The 17819-nt window shown below is 32.1% G+C and overlaps 1 protein-coding gene and 1 pseudogene across 1 annotated transcript; both read left to right on the top strand.

Moving 5' to 3' along the window:
- Positions 1 to 528: 528 nt before the first annotated feature.
- LOC140842550 (valine--tRNA ligase, mitochondrial 1-like) lies at positions 529 to 6154 on the top strand (annotated as a pseudogene).
- An 8127-nt stretch (positions 6155 to 14281) lies between these two features.
- On the top strand, positions 14282 to 16986 carry LOC140842551 (zinc finger protein JACKDAW-like). The gene is made up of 3 exons (XM_073210547.1): positions 14282 to 14826; positions 14940 to 15339; positions 15848 to 16986. Exons 1-3 carry the CDS (start codon positions 14700 to 14702, stop codon positions 16878 to 16880), a joined length of 1560 nt encoding a protein of 519 aa, XP_073066648.1. The 5' UTR covers positions 14282 to 14699; the 3' UTR covers positions 16881 to 16986.
- The last annotated feature ends 833 nt before the right edge of the window (positions 16987 to 17819 follow it).

The following is a 17819-nucleotide window of genomic DNA, read 5'->3' on the forward strand; positions in this document are numbered from 1 at the left end:
GAAAATTAATGATACATTATAGGTACGAGTACATTATTCTACAACTGCTTTCAATTTTTATACATATTTTTGTATATTTGTAAAATACTAAATTTTATTTATATATCAATTTTTACCAATTTCAAATGAACTTCGTAAAATTTCAAACAGAATTTATCACAAGCATTTATTTTAAAAAATATTTTTCATATTTTACAATTTGAATTTTAGATTTATTTTACATATTTGTATGCATATATATATTTTTCACGTATTTTTTTATTAATTTTATATAAATTTTAAAACATTCATGCTATAAAAAGATAAATTAATAAAATATACTGTGAATAAGAGAGGAATATCATTCGTTATTCATATGCATACCAAAAAAATGATAAAATATTATTTTGACGGAAGATCAAAATATTTTTATTTTAATAAATAAATAAAAATAATTTTTAAAACTGATAATAAATATAAATATAAATAACAAATAGGCGAAAAATTTACCAAATGCGAGCTTGTGTAAATATACGTTAACAAGACAAAACCGTGGCCAAAACACTACATTTCTTCGCCGGCGCCGTCGTCGTCGTCCACCCCTGTCCCATCGGAACCTGGTTTTTCTCCTAGTAGGTTTTATTATCCCCTCGGCGCTCCGCTACTTCATTTTGCAAATTTCTTTAATTTGTCATGCGTCTAGTGAACTGGGATTGTGTATTGAGGCAGCAATATCTGATATTGAGGTAAGATACCACGGTTCTTACTCACCATTGTTTCTTATGAACAAGAACAAGTGAATTCTAAAATTCATGAAGTTCCTTCACATTATCAGGTAGAATATATAGAAATCAAAGAGAGAACGCCATTGCGTGTTCCTGGATACCAAAAACCTGTGGAGTTTGGTGTGCTGACTTCATTTGCTTATCCTTTGGAAGGAGGCTTAGGCGAGATTGTTGTGGCAACTACAAGGGTGGAAACAATGTTGGGTGATACTGCAATTGCTATACATCAAATGACACAAGATATAGCCATGTTCATGGAAAATTTGCCATCCATCCTTTCAATGGGAGGAAACTGCCCATAGTTTGCGATGCAGTACTTGTAGATATGAATTTTGGTACTGGCGCTGTTAAGGTGAGTATTATTTTTGCTGCCTTGAATGAGTGTAATTGATTTTTCCAACTCTTCCAAAAGAAGCAACCACTGTAATAAAGCATGATTTATTTTTCAGATAACACCGGCGCATGATCCTAATGATTTCGAGGTTGGAAAGCGTCATAATCTTGAGTATATAAACATTTTTAGTGATGATGGAAAGATAAACAGCAATGGTGGTCCAGAATTTGTTGGGATGCCACGATTTGAAGCTCGTGTGGCTCTGATAGAAGCATTAAAGGAAAAGGTACTTTATGGTTTATCTGCATTGAAAAAATTAAAGTAGGCCCTTTTACGCAGTAAGCCTGAATTATGTATTTATGTGCCAGAATCTATTTTCAAATCTATCTCAATATGCCTTTGATTCATATTAAAACGCATACATACATACATACATACATACATACATACATACATACATACATATGCCTTCAGAAACCATCTATTATACATATTTAGTTTCATTCAACTTCTAGAGGCAGGGTTAAATTCTTGTACCAGGAAATTTGTGCAGTTTTTTGTTATAGGACTCAAGGAAACTTTATTGACATTAAATTCCATCAATTATAGTTTTTTCCTTCTTTTTTAGGGACTCTATAGAGGTGATAAAAATAATGAGATGCGCCTTGGAATTTGTTCGAGAAGCAATGATGTGGTGGAGCCCCTCAAAAAGCTCCAGTGGTATGTCAACTGCAAAAGCATGGCGCAACAAGGTCTTGATGCCGTCATGGATGGAACAAATCCAAAAATGGAGATCATCCCAAAACAATATGTGGCTGAATGGAAAAGGTAAGCTGTAAATTGATATTTTTGTTTTAGGCTTTTACTGAATGTGATTTGGAAGAAATAAGATTTATCAAGGTTTTTACACGATGTGATTTGGAGTTTTATTTGCTATTTTTCTTATGTTGGTTGACCTACATGGGGATTAGTGATTACACTTACATTGATGGATTCTGATGAGTTCCTTGATAATCTGATGTCATCAGGTCATATATCATTTTTGTGAATTTGGTATCAAATAATGGTTTCTGGACATTGCAGATGGCTTGAAAATATTCGTGATTGGTGCATCTCAAGGCAACTGTGGTGGGGTCATCGTGTTCCGGCATGGTATGCAATGTTGGATGATGACGAATTGAAGGAACTTGGTGCATACAATGACCATTGGGTGGTTGTTAGGAATGAGGAAGAGGCTTATGAGGAGGCTAGCAAAATATTTACCAGAAAGAACTTCCAGTTGTTCCATGATCCAGATGTTTTAGATACTTGGTTTTCTTCTGGTCTTTTTCCATTATCTGTGTTGGGTTGGCCAGACCGCCAGATGATACTGATGATCTAAAAGCATTCTATCCAACATCTGTCCTGGAAACGGGTCATGACATCCTCTTTTTCTGGGTTGCTCGTATGGTGATGTTGGGAATGAAGCTTGGAGGTGATGTACCCTTTGGAAAGGTGAGCAAGCATTCCAATACATTTCCTGCAAAATGTTTAAGGCATTACAAGTTTAAAATTTTGTTACTTACTGATGCTTTGCTTGCCTCCTTATTGATTGTTGATGTCAACTTAGACTTTAAGGCTCTCTCTCTCTCTAACTCATCTCTAGATGATGCTTGTTTATGGACTTTTTATATCACAAGCCATGGTTGCGTCTTAAAAGAGGTTAAAGAATGTTTTTGTAAGATATAGAATAGTTCCTCCTGAAACTGGCTTCATTTCACTGGCCTCCTTTTGACGGTTTGACCTAATGCAGCTAATGGAGCGTGTAGCAATTAGGATTTACAGATTACATTACTTTTCTTTACTTTAGAAATGGAACTTGTCAATGAAGACTCATTCTTAACTATGGGCAGGTTTACTTGCATCGTATGATCAGGGATGCACATGGACGCAAAATGTCAAAGTCGTTAGGAAATGTCATTGATCCTCTAGAAGTGATTAATGGGGTATCCTTGAAAGATCTTCACAAAAGACTGGAGGAGGGTAATTTGGATCCTAGTGAATTGAAAACTGCTAAAGAAGGGCAAGTGAAGGACTTTCCTAATGGTATTCCTGAATGTGGTGCAGACGCTCTGCGATTTGCCCTGGTATCATACACAGCTCAGGTTAATATTTATTCTGTTTTATTTCCAGAAATTTCTGCAATTTTCTTCTTGGCTTCAGAGGTTAGTTTTGTATTGTTCTCTTTCAGTCAGACAAAATAAATCTGGACATTCAAAGGGTTGTTGGATACCGGCAATGGTGTAACAAGCTCTGGAATGCGACAAGGTTTGCCATGAGTAAACTTGGAGATGATTACATTCCTCCAGCAAAGATTGTTCCTGCTGCCATGCCTTTCAGCTGCAAGTGGATACTCTCTGTGCTGAACAAAGCTATATAAAAAAATGTTGTGTATCTAGATTCCTATGAATTTTCTGATGCTGCATCAGCTGTATATTCATGGTGGCAATTTCAATTGTGTGATGTTTTTATTGAAGTAATTAAGCCATATTTTACTGATAATGATCCGGCATATGAGTCTGCAAGAAGATTTGCACAAGATACTTTGTGGCTGTGTTTGGATTATGGTTTACGGTTACTTCATCCTTTCATGCCCTTCGTCACTGAAGAACTGTGGCAGCGCCTTCCTTCTAAGAAAGATTTTACGAGGAAAGAATCAATTATGATATGTGAATATCCATCACTCGTGTAGGTAAATCTATACAAATTTTTAATGTATAGCTAGCAACCAGTGACTCGTGAGTTACTTACTGCGTTCTTTTATATTTCAACCCAAGGGCAGTGCTTAGTTACATTAGCTCTATCTGCTTATTTGTTGCGAGAACTTTGATGGTAGTCTTATGCTGTTGATTTACTGTTTCTATTCTGCAGTTATTCCTGTTTCTTACACTGTAAGGACACTAACAGTGTTTTAAGGTCCTCATACTGGATTTCTCGTTGCATGTTGAAATGATTTTGGTTTTAAGGCCAGATGATTGTTTCGCTTCGCATAATCAGTCTCCTTCAAATCCATTCTTTCTGTCTGTAGTGTTCGACCAATGAAGATGTTGAGTTGGAGATGGATATGGTCGATTCTCTAGTAAAATCACTGAGGGCCCTTCGGTCACAGTTGCCGCCAAATGAGAGACACGAAAGGTAAAGAAAAAAATTATCCACCGCTATCATGTGAAGAGAACAGGCAATTACTATTAATGCTTATCGGACCAAGGAAAAGATAACAGAAACCAAATGAAACATGGTCATATTTTTTTTTCAGTGGGTATTGTTTGTTTTTGTGGCCAGTTTGCTGGTAGAATTATGAATAAGATGGATTATTGCTGTCATTTGAAGTATCGCTTCCATTCTTATTTTTTGTCTCCTTTATTTTTTCAGTTGGTTGTTTAAAGTTATTGAAGTCAGTTATTACTAAATTAAAATATGTGATCAATGACTGATTTATGAAGCATTCTTTAGAGTTCTAAATACTTGTTCGAGTAAATATGGCTAGTTCCTGCTGTGACTATTATGAAAAGTGCTGCTGTTTTCCAGGCGAGCAGCTTTTATTCAATGTCGAACAAACGATACATATGAAACCATCAAGAACCATGAACTGGAGATTGTTACTCTTGCCACATTATCGTCTCTGAATGTATGTAACATGGTTTTTCTATGTCGACTTCATTTGATTTTTTCATTATGCACATTCAGAATTTTTCCTGTTGTACCCTTACAAACAGTTTCCTCTGAATTTTAAAATGGTTCTTAGGTTTTGAGTGAGATTGATGATAAGCCAGTGGGTTGTAAAGTCGACGTGGTCAACGAAATTCTTTCAGTTTACCTCAAGTTGCGAGGGAGCATAAATGTGGATGCTGAACACGACAAGATCAAGAAGAAGATGGAGGATGTAAAGATGTAAGAGATATCTCGAACTATCTTCTTTCGTGTTCTTATTTTTGTGTATTGTGAATGCGTAATTGGATGAATATCCTTATTATATCCTGAAAGTCAAATCCAGTCATAACCAGTTGGAGTAGGTCAATTGAACCTCAAATTTGTTTGATTCGGTTACATGCTGTCACATCTCTTTTTCTTCTCAAGCCTAAGCAGTGTTGATTACATGAACTTCCGATTTGTATTGTTCTCAAATTGAGTTTAGAACTAATTTGGATTGACTGTAAAATTTCCTATTTCTGCTGTGCTATGCTAGAATTTTTAGTCCCAGTTATTCCTACATTTCTTGAGCGATGTTTAGGAAGAGTGATTAAAGTTTGCATCTCTTCCTTGCTGACTGAATTTCTCTTGCAGCCAATGTGATGGCTTGAAGAAAAAAACAAGTGCTCCGGGATACCAAGAAAAGGTCCCAGCCAATATTCGTACGAACAATGAAGCTAAACTGGCAACAATTGTTGCAAGAGCTGTTGTCCTTAAAGGAAGCTAGTGAGCATCTCGAACGAGAAAACGCAGCATCTCATGAATCTTGAGATAGAACCTTCATTTTTTCAGGTTTTGGAGCAGTTTGTGCTTCTAAGTTCCCTTTAAATTTATTCTAGCTCGTGTTTCATCTATTGTTGATGTTTATATAAGATAAATGAAATGGGATTAAAGCAAATTTAATTCAAAGACAATATTTATTTGAAAACATAGAGATCGAAACATCAATTTGTTAAAAAGTTCAAACGTGACTTAGAGCCTTAAATTTGCCGCTCCAGTATTTATGAATTAATATTATCATTTTTTCATGTTATATAAGAAATGTTGATACTCAAGCACTAAGCTTTAGTATGGTATTTCTGATGAATGTTCAAGTATTGGGTTTTGGTATTTCTAATATATGTTCTAATTTTGTTTCCGTAGTATGTGAATTTCAACGAAGATTGAAATTATGTCCAGGGAGTAAAAAACAAATACTCTTGGGATTTCTTGTTTCCTTTCTCGTGCGTAATATATATCTTGTTTCTATCCGGCCAACCAAAGCGGTTGGGGATGACTCAATGGAGTTTGTGAGGTGGTAAATCTCAGGTTTTTAAGAAAAAGTAACCGCAGATTTTAATTTGTTTCCTGTGATTAAGTGTCCAGTAAATGGCTTCTGGTTCTACCATGGGATGATCAGGGACGAAGGAAAAAGGGCGTGCTCCTCTTGAAGATGAAAAATTTCTCAATTTGGCGCTGTGTCCGGTCCTCTTGAATACGCCCTGATTCTTTCTGCAATCATTTCTTGGAGGGTCAAAAGGCAAGAACAACGAAAATCTAAGGACGAGTCATCGATGTCACAAGCGTTCTGGGTAGGGTAAATCCAATGGTATCAAGCATGTATCTCACGTGTTTTGGTTGATGATGACGGATTTATCTCGTAGCATCTCACTAGTTATGGAGTTGGATGTTTCATAGGAAGAACAGTAAGATGAGCATGGAAAGAATCCTGAGAATGCAACTAAAAGATTGGGATTTATGTACTCCATCTCAACTACATGGGGACTTTACCAGTTGGCATGAAGCATAAAACAATCCTATAGCTTAAAATAACTAGTCGAGTTTGGCACATTGGTCCAGGTTCCGAGTCTCTTCGAAATTCAAGAAATTAAATTTCATCATTCTTTTGAAAGATAAAACATACCTTTATAATCAACTATTTCCCTTTCTTGGCGATATGTTAGTATTTGGTTCATTTTCCACTGAGTGCCCGTTTGACTGCCTGTCGTTTCCTCTCTGTTATTTTTTAAAAAATTGTTTTCTTATGAATTTTAAAATATTTTATAAATGATTTTTTAATCATGATTTTAATCCATTTTAACACAAGTTGTCGATTGAGCTGCATCGTCTATTATATGAGGTTTTGTAAAAGAAAGGTAACCAAAGACTTGGAGGTACTAAAATAAAATGGGGAAAAAATAACAAATTAAAACTGAAATGAGACTATTTTTCATAATTTAATAATCAAATGTCAAATCAAATAATAATTAAACCATTTTTAGATCAGAGATGTTTGCGGAGGAATTTATAATGTCTTGCTAGCAGGAATGATATTGTTCACCTAACATTAATACTACAATACCGACAGCTCCAGGCCAAGTCATGCCCATGTTATTTCATAATATATATTAGTTTGATAATTTCAATATTATTATTTGCATTCTTGTGGGAGACGATCTCACGGGTCGTATTTGATGAGACTGATCTCTTATTTGGGTCATCCATGAAAAATCATAATTTTTTATGCTAAGAATATTACTTTTTATTTTGAATATCGATAAGATTGATCTGTCTCACAGATAAAGATTTGTGAGACCGTGTCTGAGACATACTCTAAATAATGAGCCCCCACCTTCTATGATATGATTACTGGATATTTTTTTATAATTTACTTTTCAGACTCCTTTCCAAGTTGAGCAATACATAAAATTTTCCATTATTTGACGACTGTCACCCACAGTCTCCTTGTCTAAATTTGATCGTAGACCAACGTAAGATGGGCGTTAAAATTTCAAATCAAATCATTTTAAAGTTTCATAGTAGAAAAGTCTCATTTTCTAGCAATGCAATGAGGAAAAACTCGATTAATATCTAATTCTTACGTTTGGATTGATGGATTTGGATTTGAGTTAACATTTCAAATCAAATCATTTAAAATCCATGAATGACTATGTTCATTAATTAATTTGAAATTAAAGTATAAAAATGTAATTAGCCAACACAATAAGTTTCAAATCTTTCATTCTAACTTTGAACTAAATGAAGACAAAAATTTATGTGAGATGATGTCACATATCGTATTTGTGAGACGTATCTCTTAGTTGGGTCATCATGAAAAATATTACTTTTTACGCTAAGAGTATTACTTTTTATTATGAATATGGATAGGGTTGACCCGTCTCACAGATTAGGATCCGTGAGACGGTCTCACATGAGACCTACTCCAATACGATTGATTTGATATGTGAATTTGAAATCAAATATTTTAATTCAAATTCAACCTAAACACGGTTTGAAATTCATTTTAGAGTGAGTCTCATGTGAGACTGTCTCACGGATCCTAATCCATGAGACATGTCAACCCTACTCATATTCACAATAAAAATTAGTACTCTTAAGGATGCGTTTGGTTGAGTGGATTAAATAAGGATAGATTAATAGTCAAATATTTATCGTTAAAATTTTAAGTTGTTTTAATAATCATTTTGCCCCGATTTAAGATCCAATTTTATGGATAACTATTTGATAAATAAAATTAGATCTTAAACCGGGTCAAAATGATTATTAAAACATCTTAAAATTTTAACGATAAATATTTGACAATTAATCTATCCTTATTTAATCCACTCAACCAAACACACCCTTAGCATAAAAAATAATACTTTTTCATGGATGACCCAAATAAGAGATCTGTATCACAAATACGACCTGTGAGACCGTCTCACACAAGCATTTGTCTTCATTTTAATAGGAAAATGATAGATAGATATGTATGTATTATGTGTGTATCTATATGTTAATTATCGAGAACAAAACTAATATATATAATATGGCCGTATAACCCAAAGAAATTTAATGGAATAGTAAGTTTTTAAAAATTTAGAGATGTTCATGATTGAATTGTGGTCGAATATATATATACATTATTTAGCATTGGATACTCCTTTTGTTCTTTCTTTGTTTTTTTTTTCGATAAATAGACATCGGCATGTGTGGCTAGTCCCAATAAGAAAGAATTGTTTGGTACGGGGAAACGTGTAGTTTGTGTTTTTAGTGTTTTTTTTTTATTTTTTTTATTTATAAAATTGCAAAAAAAAAAAAAAAAGACCAAAATTTTGATTAATTCGCTTGATCAAGAGTATATTATATATATATATATATATATATATATATATATATATATATTTCCGTTTATGTTGAATTAATTAATTGAAATGTCTCCATCTCTTTCGCCGTTTCCAAAGTCCACTTGTGCTGCAACTTGGAAAAATATTCTTCATTTTTAATTTATTAAATTCGAAATGAGCCAATTTATTGACTTAATACTGTGTAAATGTGAACGATTTAAGTCGACTTGCATACATCTATTTGACATATATTGACTCGCGAGATGGAACGTAGAGTTATCTTAAAAAATATCGACCATGGTTTAAATTAAATTAAATTGGAGTAGGAAAAATTATAATTTTTGTCCGATATATGTGTCTCTTTTGCGATTATAGTAATTGTTGTTGCATCGTCAAATTTTAATTTTAATCATTCGTTATTTGGTACGAGTCTATTTCACTTCATGAGACTTATTATGCAGTAGTGTCATATGAGCACGGTCACAGAAAACAAACTAAAATTTCTAAAGAAATACGTGACAAAGATTGAAATTTGATTAATATAAATAACTAAAATCACAAAGAGGACAAAAACCTGACAGAAATTGTAATTTTCCCTTTCGAATGTATAAACCTGAATTCTCTCGACCTTTGAACAAACTATTACTTTAATTATTATTATTTTAGTTGGATGAGAGAATTCTTATAATTGTATATCGAATATTAGATATCATCCTAAATTGAAGATTTTGGTGTAAGGTGAAATATGACTCATCACATTACTTTGAAATTTCTGATATTGATTGATTGGGTATTGATGTTCGAGTATGCTATATTGTCGAATAATTGAATGGATAGAGCCTAAATCTATATAATAAAAAAAATTAAATTTATTTTTGAATTTCATTCGACATCCCTTTTAAAGCATAGTAAGCCACAATTATTGTCATATTTATTGTTTATTTAATAACACAATACGATGGATGAATGCCCAAATTGTCGGTCTACAAAATTTATTTTTTTTTTAATCGAACATTCAATAATAGAGCGATTATTCTTTTTTATGATACAAATCTTATCTCAAGTCAAATAAATAGAATAATGAGTAAACATATAATAAAATTAACACAAACTCCTTTGAGACCATCCTACGATGCAATTTTGTAAGACAAATTTTCAACTAAATCTGTCCATTAATTTTTTTTTTGTTTTTATGTCAACTTTTTTTTAAAATATAAATCAGATCAACTCGTTTCACGTAATACTTACTCTAAAGTTAAATAACATGATATCCATAATCTAGAGAATGAAATCCAATCCTTTGTTAATGTTGTAGGGGTTTACAAATTCTACCTAGGGTCTAGGGACATTGAAAATCAAACCCTAAAAACGCTTTTTTATGACCAACGATTTTCAAATAGCATTCTCGAGATCAATAAAAAGGGTTGTAAGTTGTATAATCGCATCGGGAAACGCAGAGGGAAGGAATCTATGCAACACGTTGTCGTATTTGTTTGGACAAAACACCAATTTTTTTTTTGAGGGACAACACCCCAATTTAGGTCACCCATCATGTGTCCCTACGTGTGCATGCATGGTTCTTCTTCTTCGAAAAGTAAAATACCTTTTTCATATTCAACTTCTAATATAATTATAATAATTGGCCTACGATCATGCACCTATGTCATGCTAGTAAATTTTCATAAATTAGGAATTTAATTTTTTTAAAAAATATGAATATTGTGTTAATTTTACATTATTTACTATTTTTTGCTCCCATTTAAAAAAAAATTCTTAAATTGCATAATATAATCCCTTCTTGTGTTAATTCAAATAGTACCATAATTGTATTTGTTGGATAACAAGCGAAACATGTACTTGACCTGTTGCACCGTTACTACAAATTATAATACATGGTCAAACGGCAAACTCTCAATTTTACCATTGATATGAGGTATCAAAGCCAATGCCAGGTATTTGATTTTCATGGCCGTTTGCAATGAGTATAATTGTTGGAGTGTGGTAATTGTCTCAGTTGAAGTAAAACAATCGAAACATTATACTTGAGTTGTTCTACATTTTAAAAAATTTGAGTTACACGAAATTATTAATCAGAAATTTTAAAAAAAAAAACTTATTGAACAAATGCGTTATTTTTTTAATTCACTGAAAAAAAACATATGCGATAGAAAATCAAATAATTTTATTGTTTTCTAAAGTTCGAGAAAATATACATATCAATAAGTTTTTCTTTGAATTTTTATTTTTTTATTTCTACTTAAAAAAATTTATTAGTGAATTTGCCTCCCCTCCTATTTATATCCTTATTTCGTCTGTGAGTGGCCATGTCGTCGTCTATAGCTAGCTACACACACACACATATTTTTATATATCGTTCATTATAATTTATTAGTAATAATATTATAATTTATTAGTAATAAATTGGTTCGGCATAATTATATACGTGAGAGAAGAGCAAGAAAGAATAATTCTTTTGTAGAAACATCCAAATGCATTATTCCAAAAGCAATTAAAATAGAATACTATTTCATTCCACAGGAAATGAAATGAAAATATAGTGCACAATTATTTGGATACATAATATTTATTCCCGCTTATATGCAATTTTTTTTATGTTATGAAATATATGATTATTTAATATTAAAATTCAAAATAAATTTTTTTTATTAGGATATCATTTCCTAAAATGAATTTGATGAATTTTTGTTTAAAAAAGAATGTTTTGTAATTTGGAGAACAAATTTTTTTAGTTTATAAAAAACATATCATGGCAATAAAATTAATTATTATAAGTTTATCAAATAAAAATTAAATTAAATGAGAGGTCGACTGTCTGAAAGTTCTGATTGGATAAAGTAAGAAATCTACAGGGTACCTAGTCAGATTGCTATTCAATTCTTAATTTAAAAAGAGTGGGTCTCATGTAAGACCGTCTCACGGATCATAATCTGTGAGACAGATCAATCCTACCCATATTCAAAATAAAAGTAATACTCTTAGCATAAAAAGTAATATTTTTTTATGGGTGACCCAAATAAGAGATCCGTCTCACAAATACGACCCGTGAGACCGTCTCACACAAGTTTTTATCATTTAAAAATGGTTATTATAAATTTTGAGGATTTTACGATAATAAAAAATAAATAAATATTATTTACATATTCCATAGCCTCCTATTCGGCCAACGCAATGCTGTAAAGTAGGGGTGGGCTCGCGTCACGGGAGGATGAAACATTCATCGGGAATGGCAAAATCATTCATGTATTTTATTTTGTAAAATATTTGCCCGAGATATAGTACATATACAAAATAATAATTGTGAGTTTGTCAGTTCGTGAAACTCTATATTTATAGAAAATCATTTATTTATTTTTTAAATTTTTTATTTTGAAGAAAGCATAGAAAATCATTTATTAATAACTATAGAAGGAATAAGTGTATTACTATAACTATAAGAATCGAAATTTTCATTCATTTTTTCGAGAACGAGAAAATTCTTCAAGTATTTTTGAATTTTTTCTTGATGTAATTATTATTTCTTATTACATAAACACCCATTGCGTTACAAGATTTATTTGTAGTGTTTGATATATTGGATAATATATCGTATATTGATTTAATATATAATATTTTTTTAGTTTTTTATCACTCATAGTCTCATATTATACAAAACCATCTAATATCATTAATCAAATTGATATAAACATTTAAAATTAATTTTGAAAACTATATATATTTGTTATCAAATTGATATAAACATTTTAAATCAAAAATTAATCTCGTATACATGTATACTTAATTAATAATTTTAAAATATTTGTTTAGCTAGACCTTAGCTCCAAACTCAATAAAAAACAGGGAGATTTCAAGATTTAGTACTGCAAAGTTCTAATTATGTTGTTATCATTTGATTTCTGATGGTACCAGCAGTAAAGGTCATTTCACTTTTTACTCGTCTTGTTCACACACACATATGTGATATCAAAACCAGGGAAAATTTAAAAGTATTAATATTATATGATCAGCAAACACACACAGCCAAAAGTGAAAGTGTTGAACAAGAAACTATTTGACCTTTTATCACAACTTTTCGTATTCTTGATACTCTAATTTTTAATCGTTTACAATCAAATAAAATAATAATCATTAATCTTCTTTATTTTTTTTTATGAAGCGATAATACTTAGTCGTTATTTTTTTTGGTATATATTGGGTATACTCTTAGACTAATACAATATCTTGTAAATCACACTAGTCAGATAAACTATAATACTGTGTAAACCCTGTATGACAAACTTGTCTAAAAAAATGATGCGACAAACTTTCTTACTTCACCAAGTTGGATACTTTGAGGGAAACTCGCGGGCATATATATTTTTATCAAATGATAGTTCATCTAGGCTTAAAAATATTCAATGCATCAAATATTAAAACCAAAAATTTATTAAACGTTAGAATGTTAGATGGCAAGCCGGCCCTTATTTATATTCCATTTCTATATTCATATTCCTCTCAAAATTTTACGTGGTTATAGACTAAAACCAAATTAAACAATACAATACAAATATATATATATATATATATATATATATATATATATATATATATATATATATTTATATATATATGTATCTTGCATGTAAGTTGGATAATTAATGTGTTCAGTTGAGTGGAAAACATTAACTGAAATGTCCAATAAATATAATGCACTTAATTTGGCATATAATTAAGAAAATGGACAAATAAGAGAATACACCATGCTGTTTTTTTTAATAATGTATGATATCACAAAAACTTATATGAGACGATCTCACTAGATCAATTTTGTGATATAAATATTTTATTTTAGTTACTCATGAAAAAGTATTTTTGTATGCCAAATGTATTAATTTTTATCGTAAATATGAACATAGTTGATCCGTCTCACGAACAAAAATCAGTGAGACTTACTCTTGTGACAAACATTGAACGATTAAATATTAGAATACAACGCGTTTTAAAATAAATAGCATTTAAATCTTTATTTGTTTTAATTATACTCCAAGCCCTTTTATGTCCCATAAATATATGTTAGTATAATGATAAGGGGAACCGATATGATATATATTTCTTATTTCATTAAAATATTCGATATTGATTTTTAAAAATATTTCAAAAATTAAACAAACTAGAGGGGACCCTTTTCTTAACTAGATACAAGCAGCATACAGCCAATGCATACGTACAAATAAGTATATTGTAGAGAGAGGAACTAAGAAAACTAGAGAGAGAGGGGGAGTGGCCCCATGCAAGCTAAATCAATGGCTGACCAACTTTGAAAATTTTAGAGATAATAAAGGGATAAAATCTTCCATTGAAGATGAAAGAGAGAAGAAAATATCCGATACTGAGAGAAACGAAATATTCTCTTTAGTTCCCATTTTTTTTAAAATTTGTTTCTGTTGTCTGAATTCAAACAAACCCCTTCACTATAGCTATGTAACAGTGAATCCCACCTTTAGTTAAGGTTGTTTGTCTTGAATTTTTGTTGTTCGTAAGGATCCAAAGTTGTTTTTGGGTTCTTTGTTTCTTGTTCTTTTGGAAACAATATGATAGCTCAAGATTGGAATAATATATTATATATATAAACAACAAGATTTATCTGTTTGTATTTGTGGAAATTCTTTGTTTCTTTTGTTTTATAGTTCTTCCCAAAAGTTCAGTGGTTTTTTTTTTGCAAATTTTCTTCGTACATAGAAGCCAAAAGCTCCATATAATCTTCCCCAAATGATGTCTGGTGATGTGTTTTCTGTACCCATTTCTTCAACCAAAATTTTCCCTCAAGAATTAGAACAAAACCCTAACCCTACACCCAGCTCAAACAAGAAGAGAAGAAACTTACCAGGAACACCTGGTGAGATCTTGTGTCTATATAATTTTCAGTATAATTCAATTCCCTGCAATGAATTTTACAATGTGAATCTTTTTGTTGTTTCTAAAGTTTCTCTGGTTTTGCTTAATCAACAGATCCAGATGCAGAAGTCATCGCTCTTTCACCAAACACACTCATGACTAAGAACAGATTCATATGCGAAATCTGCAACAAAGGTTTCCAGAGAGACCAAAACCTTCAGCTCCACAGAAGAGGACACAATCTCCCATGGAAGCTGAAACAAAGAGCAAACAAAGATCAAATCAAGAAGAAAGTATACATTTGCCCAGAAAAAACCTGCGTGCACCACGACCCGGCTCGGGCACTCGGAGATTTGACTGGAGTCAAGAAACATTTTAGCAGGAAACATGGTGAGAAGAAGTGGAAATGCGAGAAATGTTCAAAGAAATATGCAGTCCAATCTGATTGGAAAGCTCACTCGAAAACCTGTGGGACTAGAGAGTACAAGTGTGACTGTGGCACACTGTTTTCCAGGTATTTAATTGAACTCCAGATTGCGAGAATTTAATGCATGCCTCTTATGTTTCGGCAAAGGTCTAATTAATTAATGTCCCTCCTTGGTTTTCTTTCAATTTATTGCACCCAAATGATTAGGTAATATATACTTCTGCTATTATCTGCTCCCATTTTTACGTTCTAATTAAGATGCGTTTCAACTATATATATCAGACAAAAAAATAAAACTAAATTTTACAGACTGGAACTTCTCAGCTATGGGAAATCACTAGTTGCCACATTATTCTATATATATTTGCACCACTTGGTTCACAAGATTCATGTTCTAGTGTTATACTGTGATATGTAACTTACTTTTCGAGAAGTTTTGTAAAAAAACTTGAAATGGGTTTTTCTCTAATAGCTGAGTATTCGTTATAATTATGTCACACGAGTTGAATATCCAACTTTGGACGATGGTTTGCGCTGTGTTGTTATATGGCAGTTTTTTTAAAATTTTTTTTTTCTGTCGATAAAAATGTTTCAGGAGAGATAGTTTCATCACACACAGAGCTTTCTGTGATGCTTTAGCTGAGGATAATTCAAGAATTACAACATCTGCACCAAATCTGAACTTCAGTAACGATTCGAATTCAAATATGATGAATTCACAGCTCAACAATTTGGCTCAAAGATTTTCGAATTCTGGATCTCATCTTAATCCAAGTTTTCTGAGTAATATTTCAGCTGGAAACTCACTTCTGGATCATCATCAACAGAAGCCAAGATTATCACCGTGGTTAGATATTCAAGCAAATTCTCAACTGATCAACAATCCCGTTGATCACGGTTCAAATCTTTACATTCCTTCGAATAATTCATCTACATTTCCTGATCAAATGATGCAAATGATGTCCAATTTCGGTTCAAACTACGCGAATCTCTCCTTATCTCCATTGCCGCCGCCACAAAACCAGCTAAAAGAGGAGACGATGATGAACATAGGGAGCTGCGCAAATACACCAAGGGCTGATTCTTTAGCATCCCTTTACAACTCTGATCAAAATCAAACCCACAATTCATCAAAATCTTCCAATTCAATTCCCATGTCTGCCACTGCACTGCTACAGAAAGCAGCTCAAATGGGTTCAACTAAAAGCAATCCAGCTCTCTTCGGTAACAGTACTGCTGTCGGTTTGATGAAATCTTCATCTTCATCTTCTGCTTCTCCCTCTGCAAATACTCTATCTTTCAGCAATCCTTTTACGCAGAGCAGAAGCGAATTGCACCAGGTTTTTGGAAAGAACCCGGATCAGATTAGCGTCAATCCCAACATGAAAGAAGCTTCCGTGAACAAAATAATGAACTTCAGCTCTTCTACGAGTGCGTTGTTGAATTTGGATTCCGGGTTGCGTGGAATGGATCAGAACGGTTTAACAAGGGACTTTCTTGGTATGGGCGGTGGTGATGACAGCGGCGGAGGCGACCCTATGTTTTTCCCGCAGGAGCTGGCGAATTTGGCTTCAATGAGTTCGGCCATGGTGCTGAACCACTTCGGCGGCAATCATCAGCTCTCTTGAAAAATCTTTATTGGTAATTTTATTTTCTTACAGTCCGTTCGTTTGTACTATAAAATAATTTCGTAACAATTACATTCTATGAAATGCATGCATCTTTCTCGAACCAGATGAATTTATGTCTCTTATACGTGAGGGTTTCTATATTTTTTGTCGTCATATTTTTTAATATACTAGTTACTCTGCACACGCGTTGTATGTGTACAATTTTTTTTATCATTGTCGATGAACTAAAGTGAAAATTGACAAATTATGGAGAGATTAAATTGATATTTGAATGATTGAAATAAAAAAAATAAAAATAAAAGAGTGTGTTGAAATTAAAAAAAAAATAAAAAACAAAAGTGTAATATTAGTAGTATATAAGGGTAAAACTGGAAGACAAAGACGGTGTCGTCCTTGACAGTTTTTATAAGGTACTCGGCCTTAATATAATAGTATAGAAGTATAGATATGTACGTATATATACATATATATTTAGAAAAGAAAAATAACAATAAAAAAAATAGGATCCCTCTTCCTCTGTTAACTACGTACTTTCATAGGATTCACTTATATAAATATATATTATTCTTTCAACATATAAAATCACGTGCTTTTGTTAATGTATTAATTACAACACTCACAAATAAAACATTAAACACGTTATAATAATCATCTCTTATTGTGCACATATACAATCAGAAGCCATCTAGTATAAAGGATAATACTTCGTATCGTTATTTCATCCCGCGTTCGATGTTTCGTATCGTTATATATACATACACACATATACATCTGTGTGTGTAAAAGGAGAGTAGATATACAATGTTCACATGCGCATGCATGTCACATGCTGACATGCAGTTAGTATAATACAAGATCGTTTATATAAAACAATCAAATTTATGAATTATGACATAATATGAAAAAATTACAAAAATATTATGTAACCTTATGTAC

Source organism: Primulina eburnea, chromosome 10, assembly GCF_022965805.1.
Source record: "Primulina eburnea isolate SZY01 chromosome 10, ASM2296580v1, whole genome shotgun sequence".
NCBI classification, from domain to species: domain Eukaryota; kingdom Viridiplantae; phylum Streptophyta; class Magnoliopsida; order Lamiales; family Gesneriaceae; genus Primulina; species Primulina eburnea.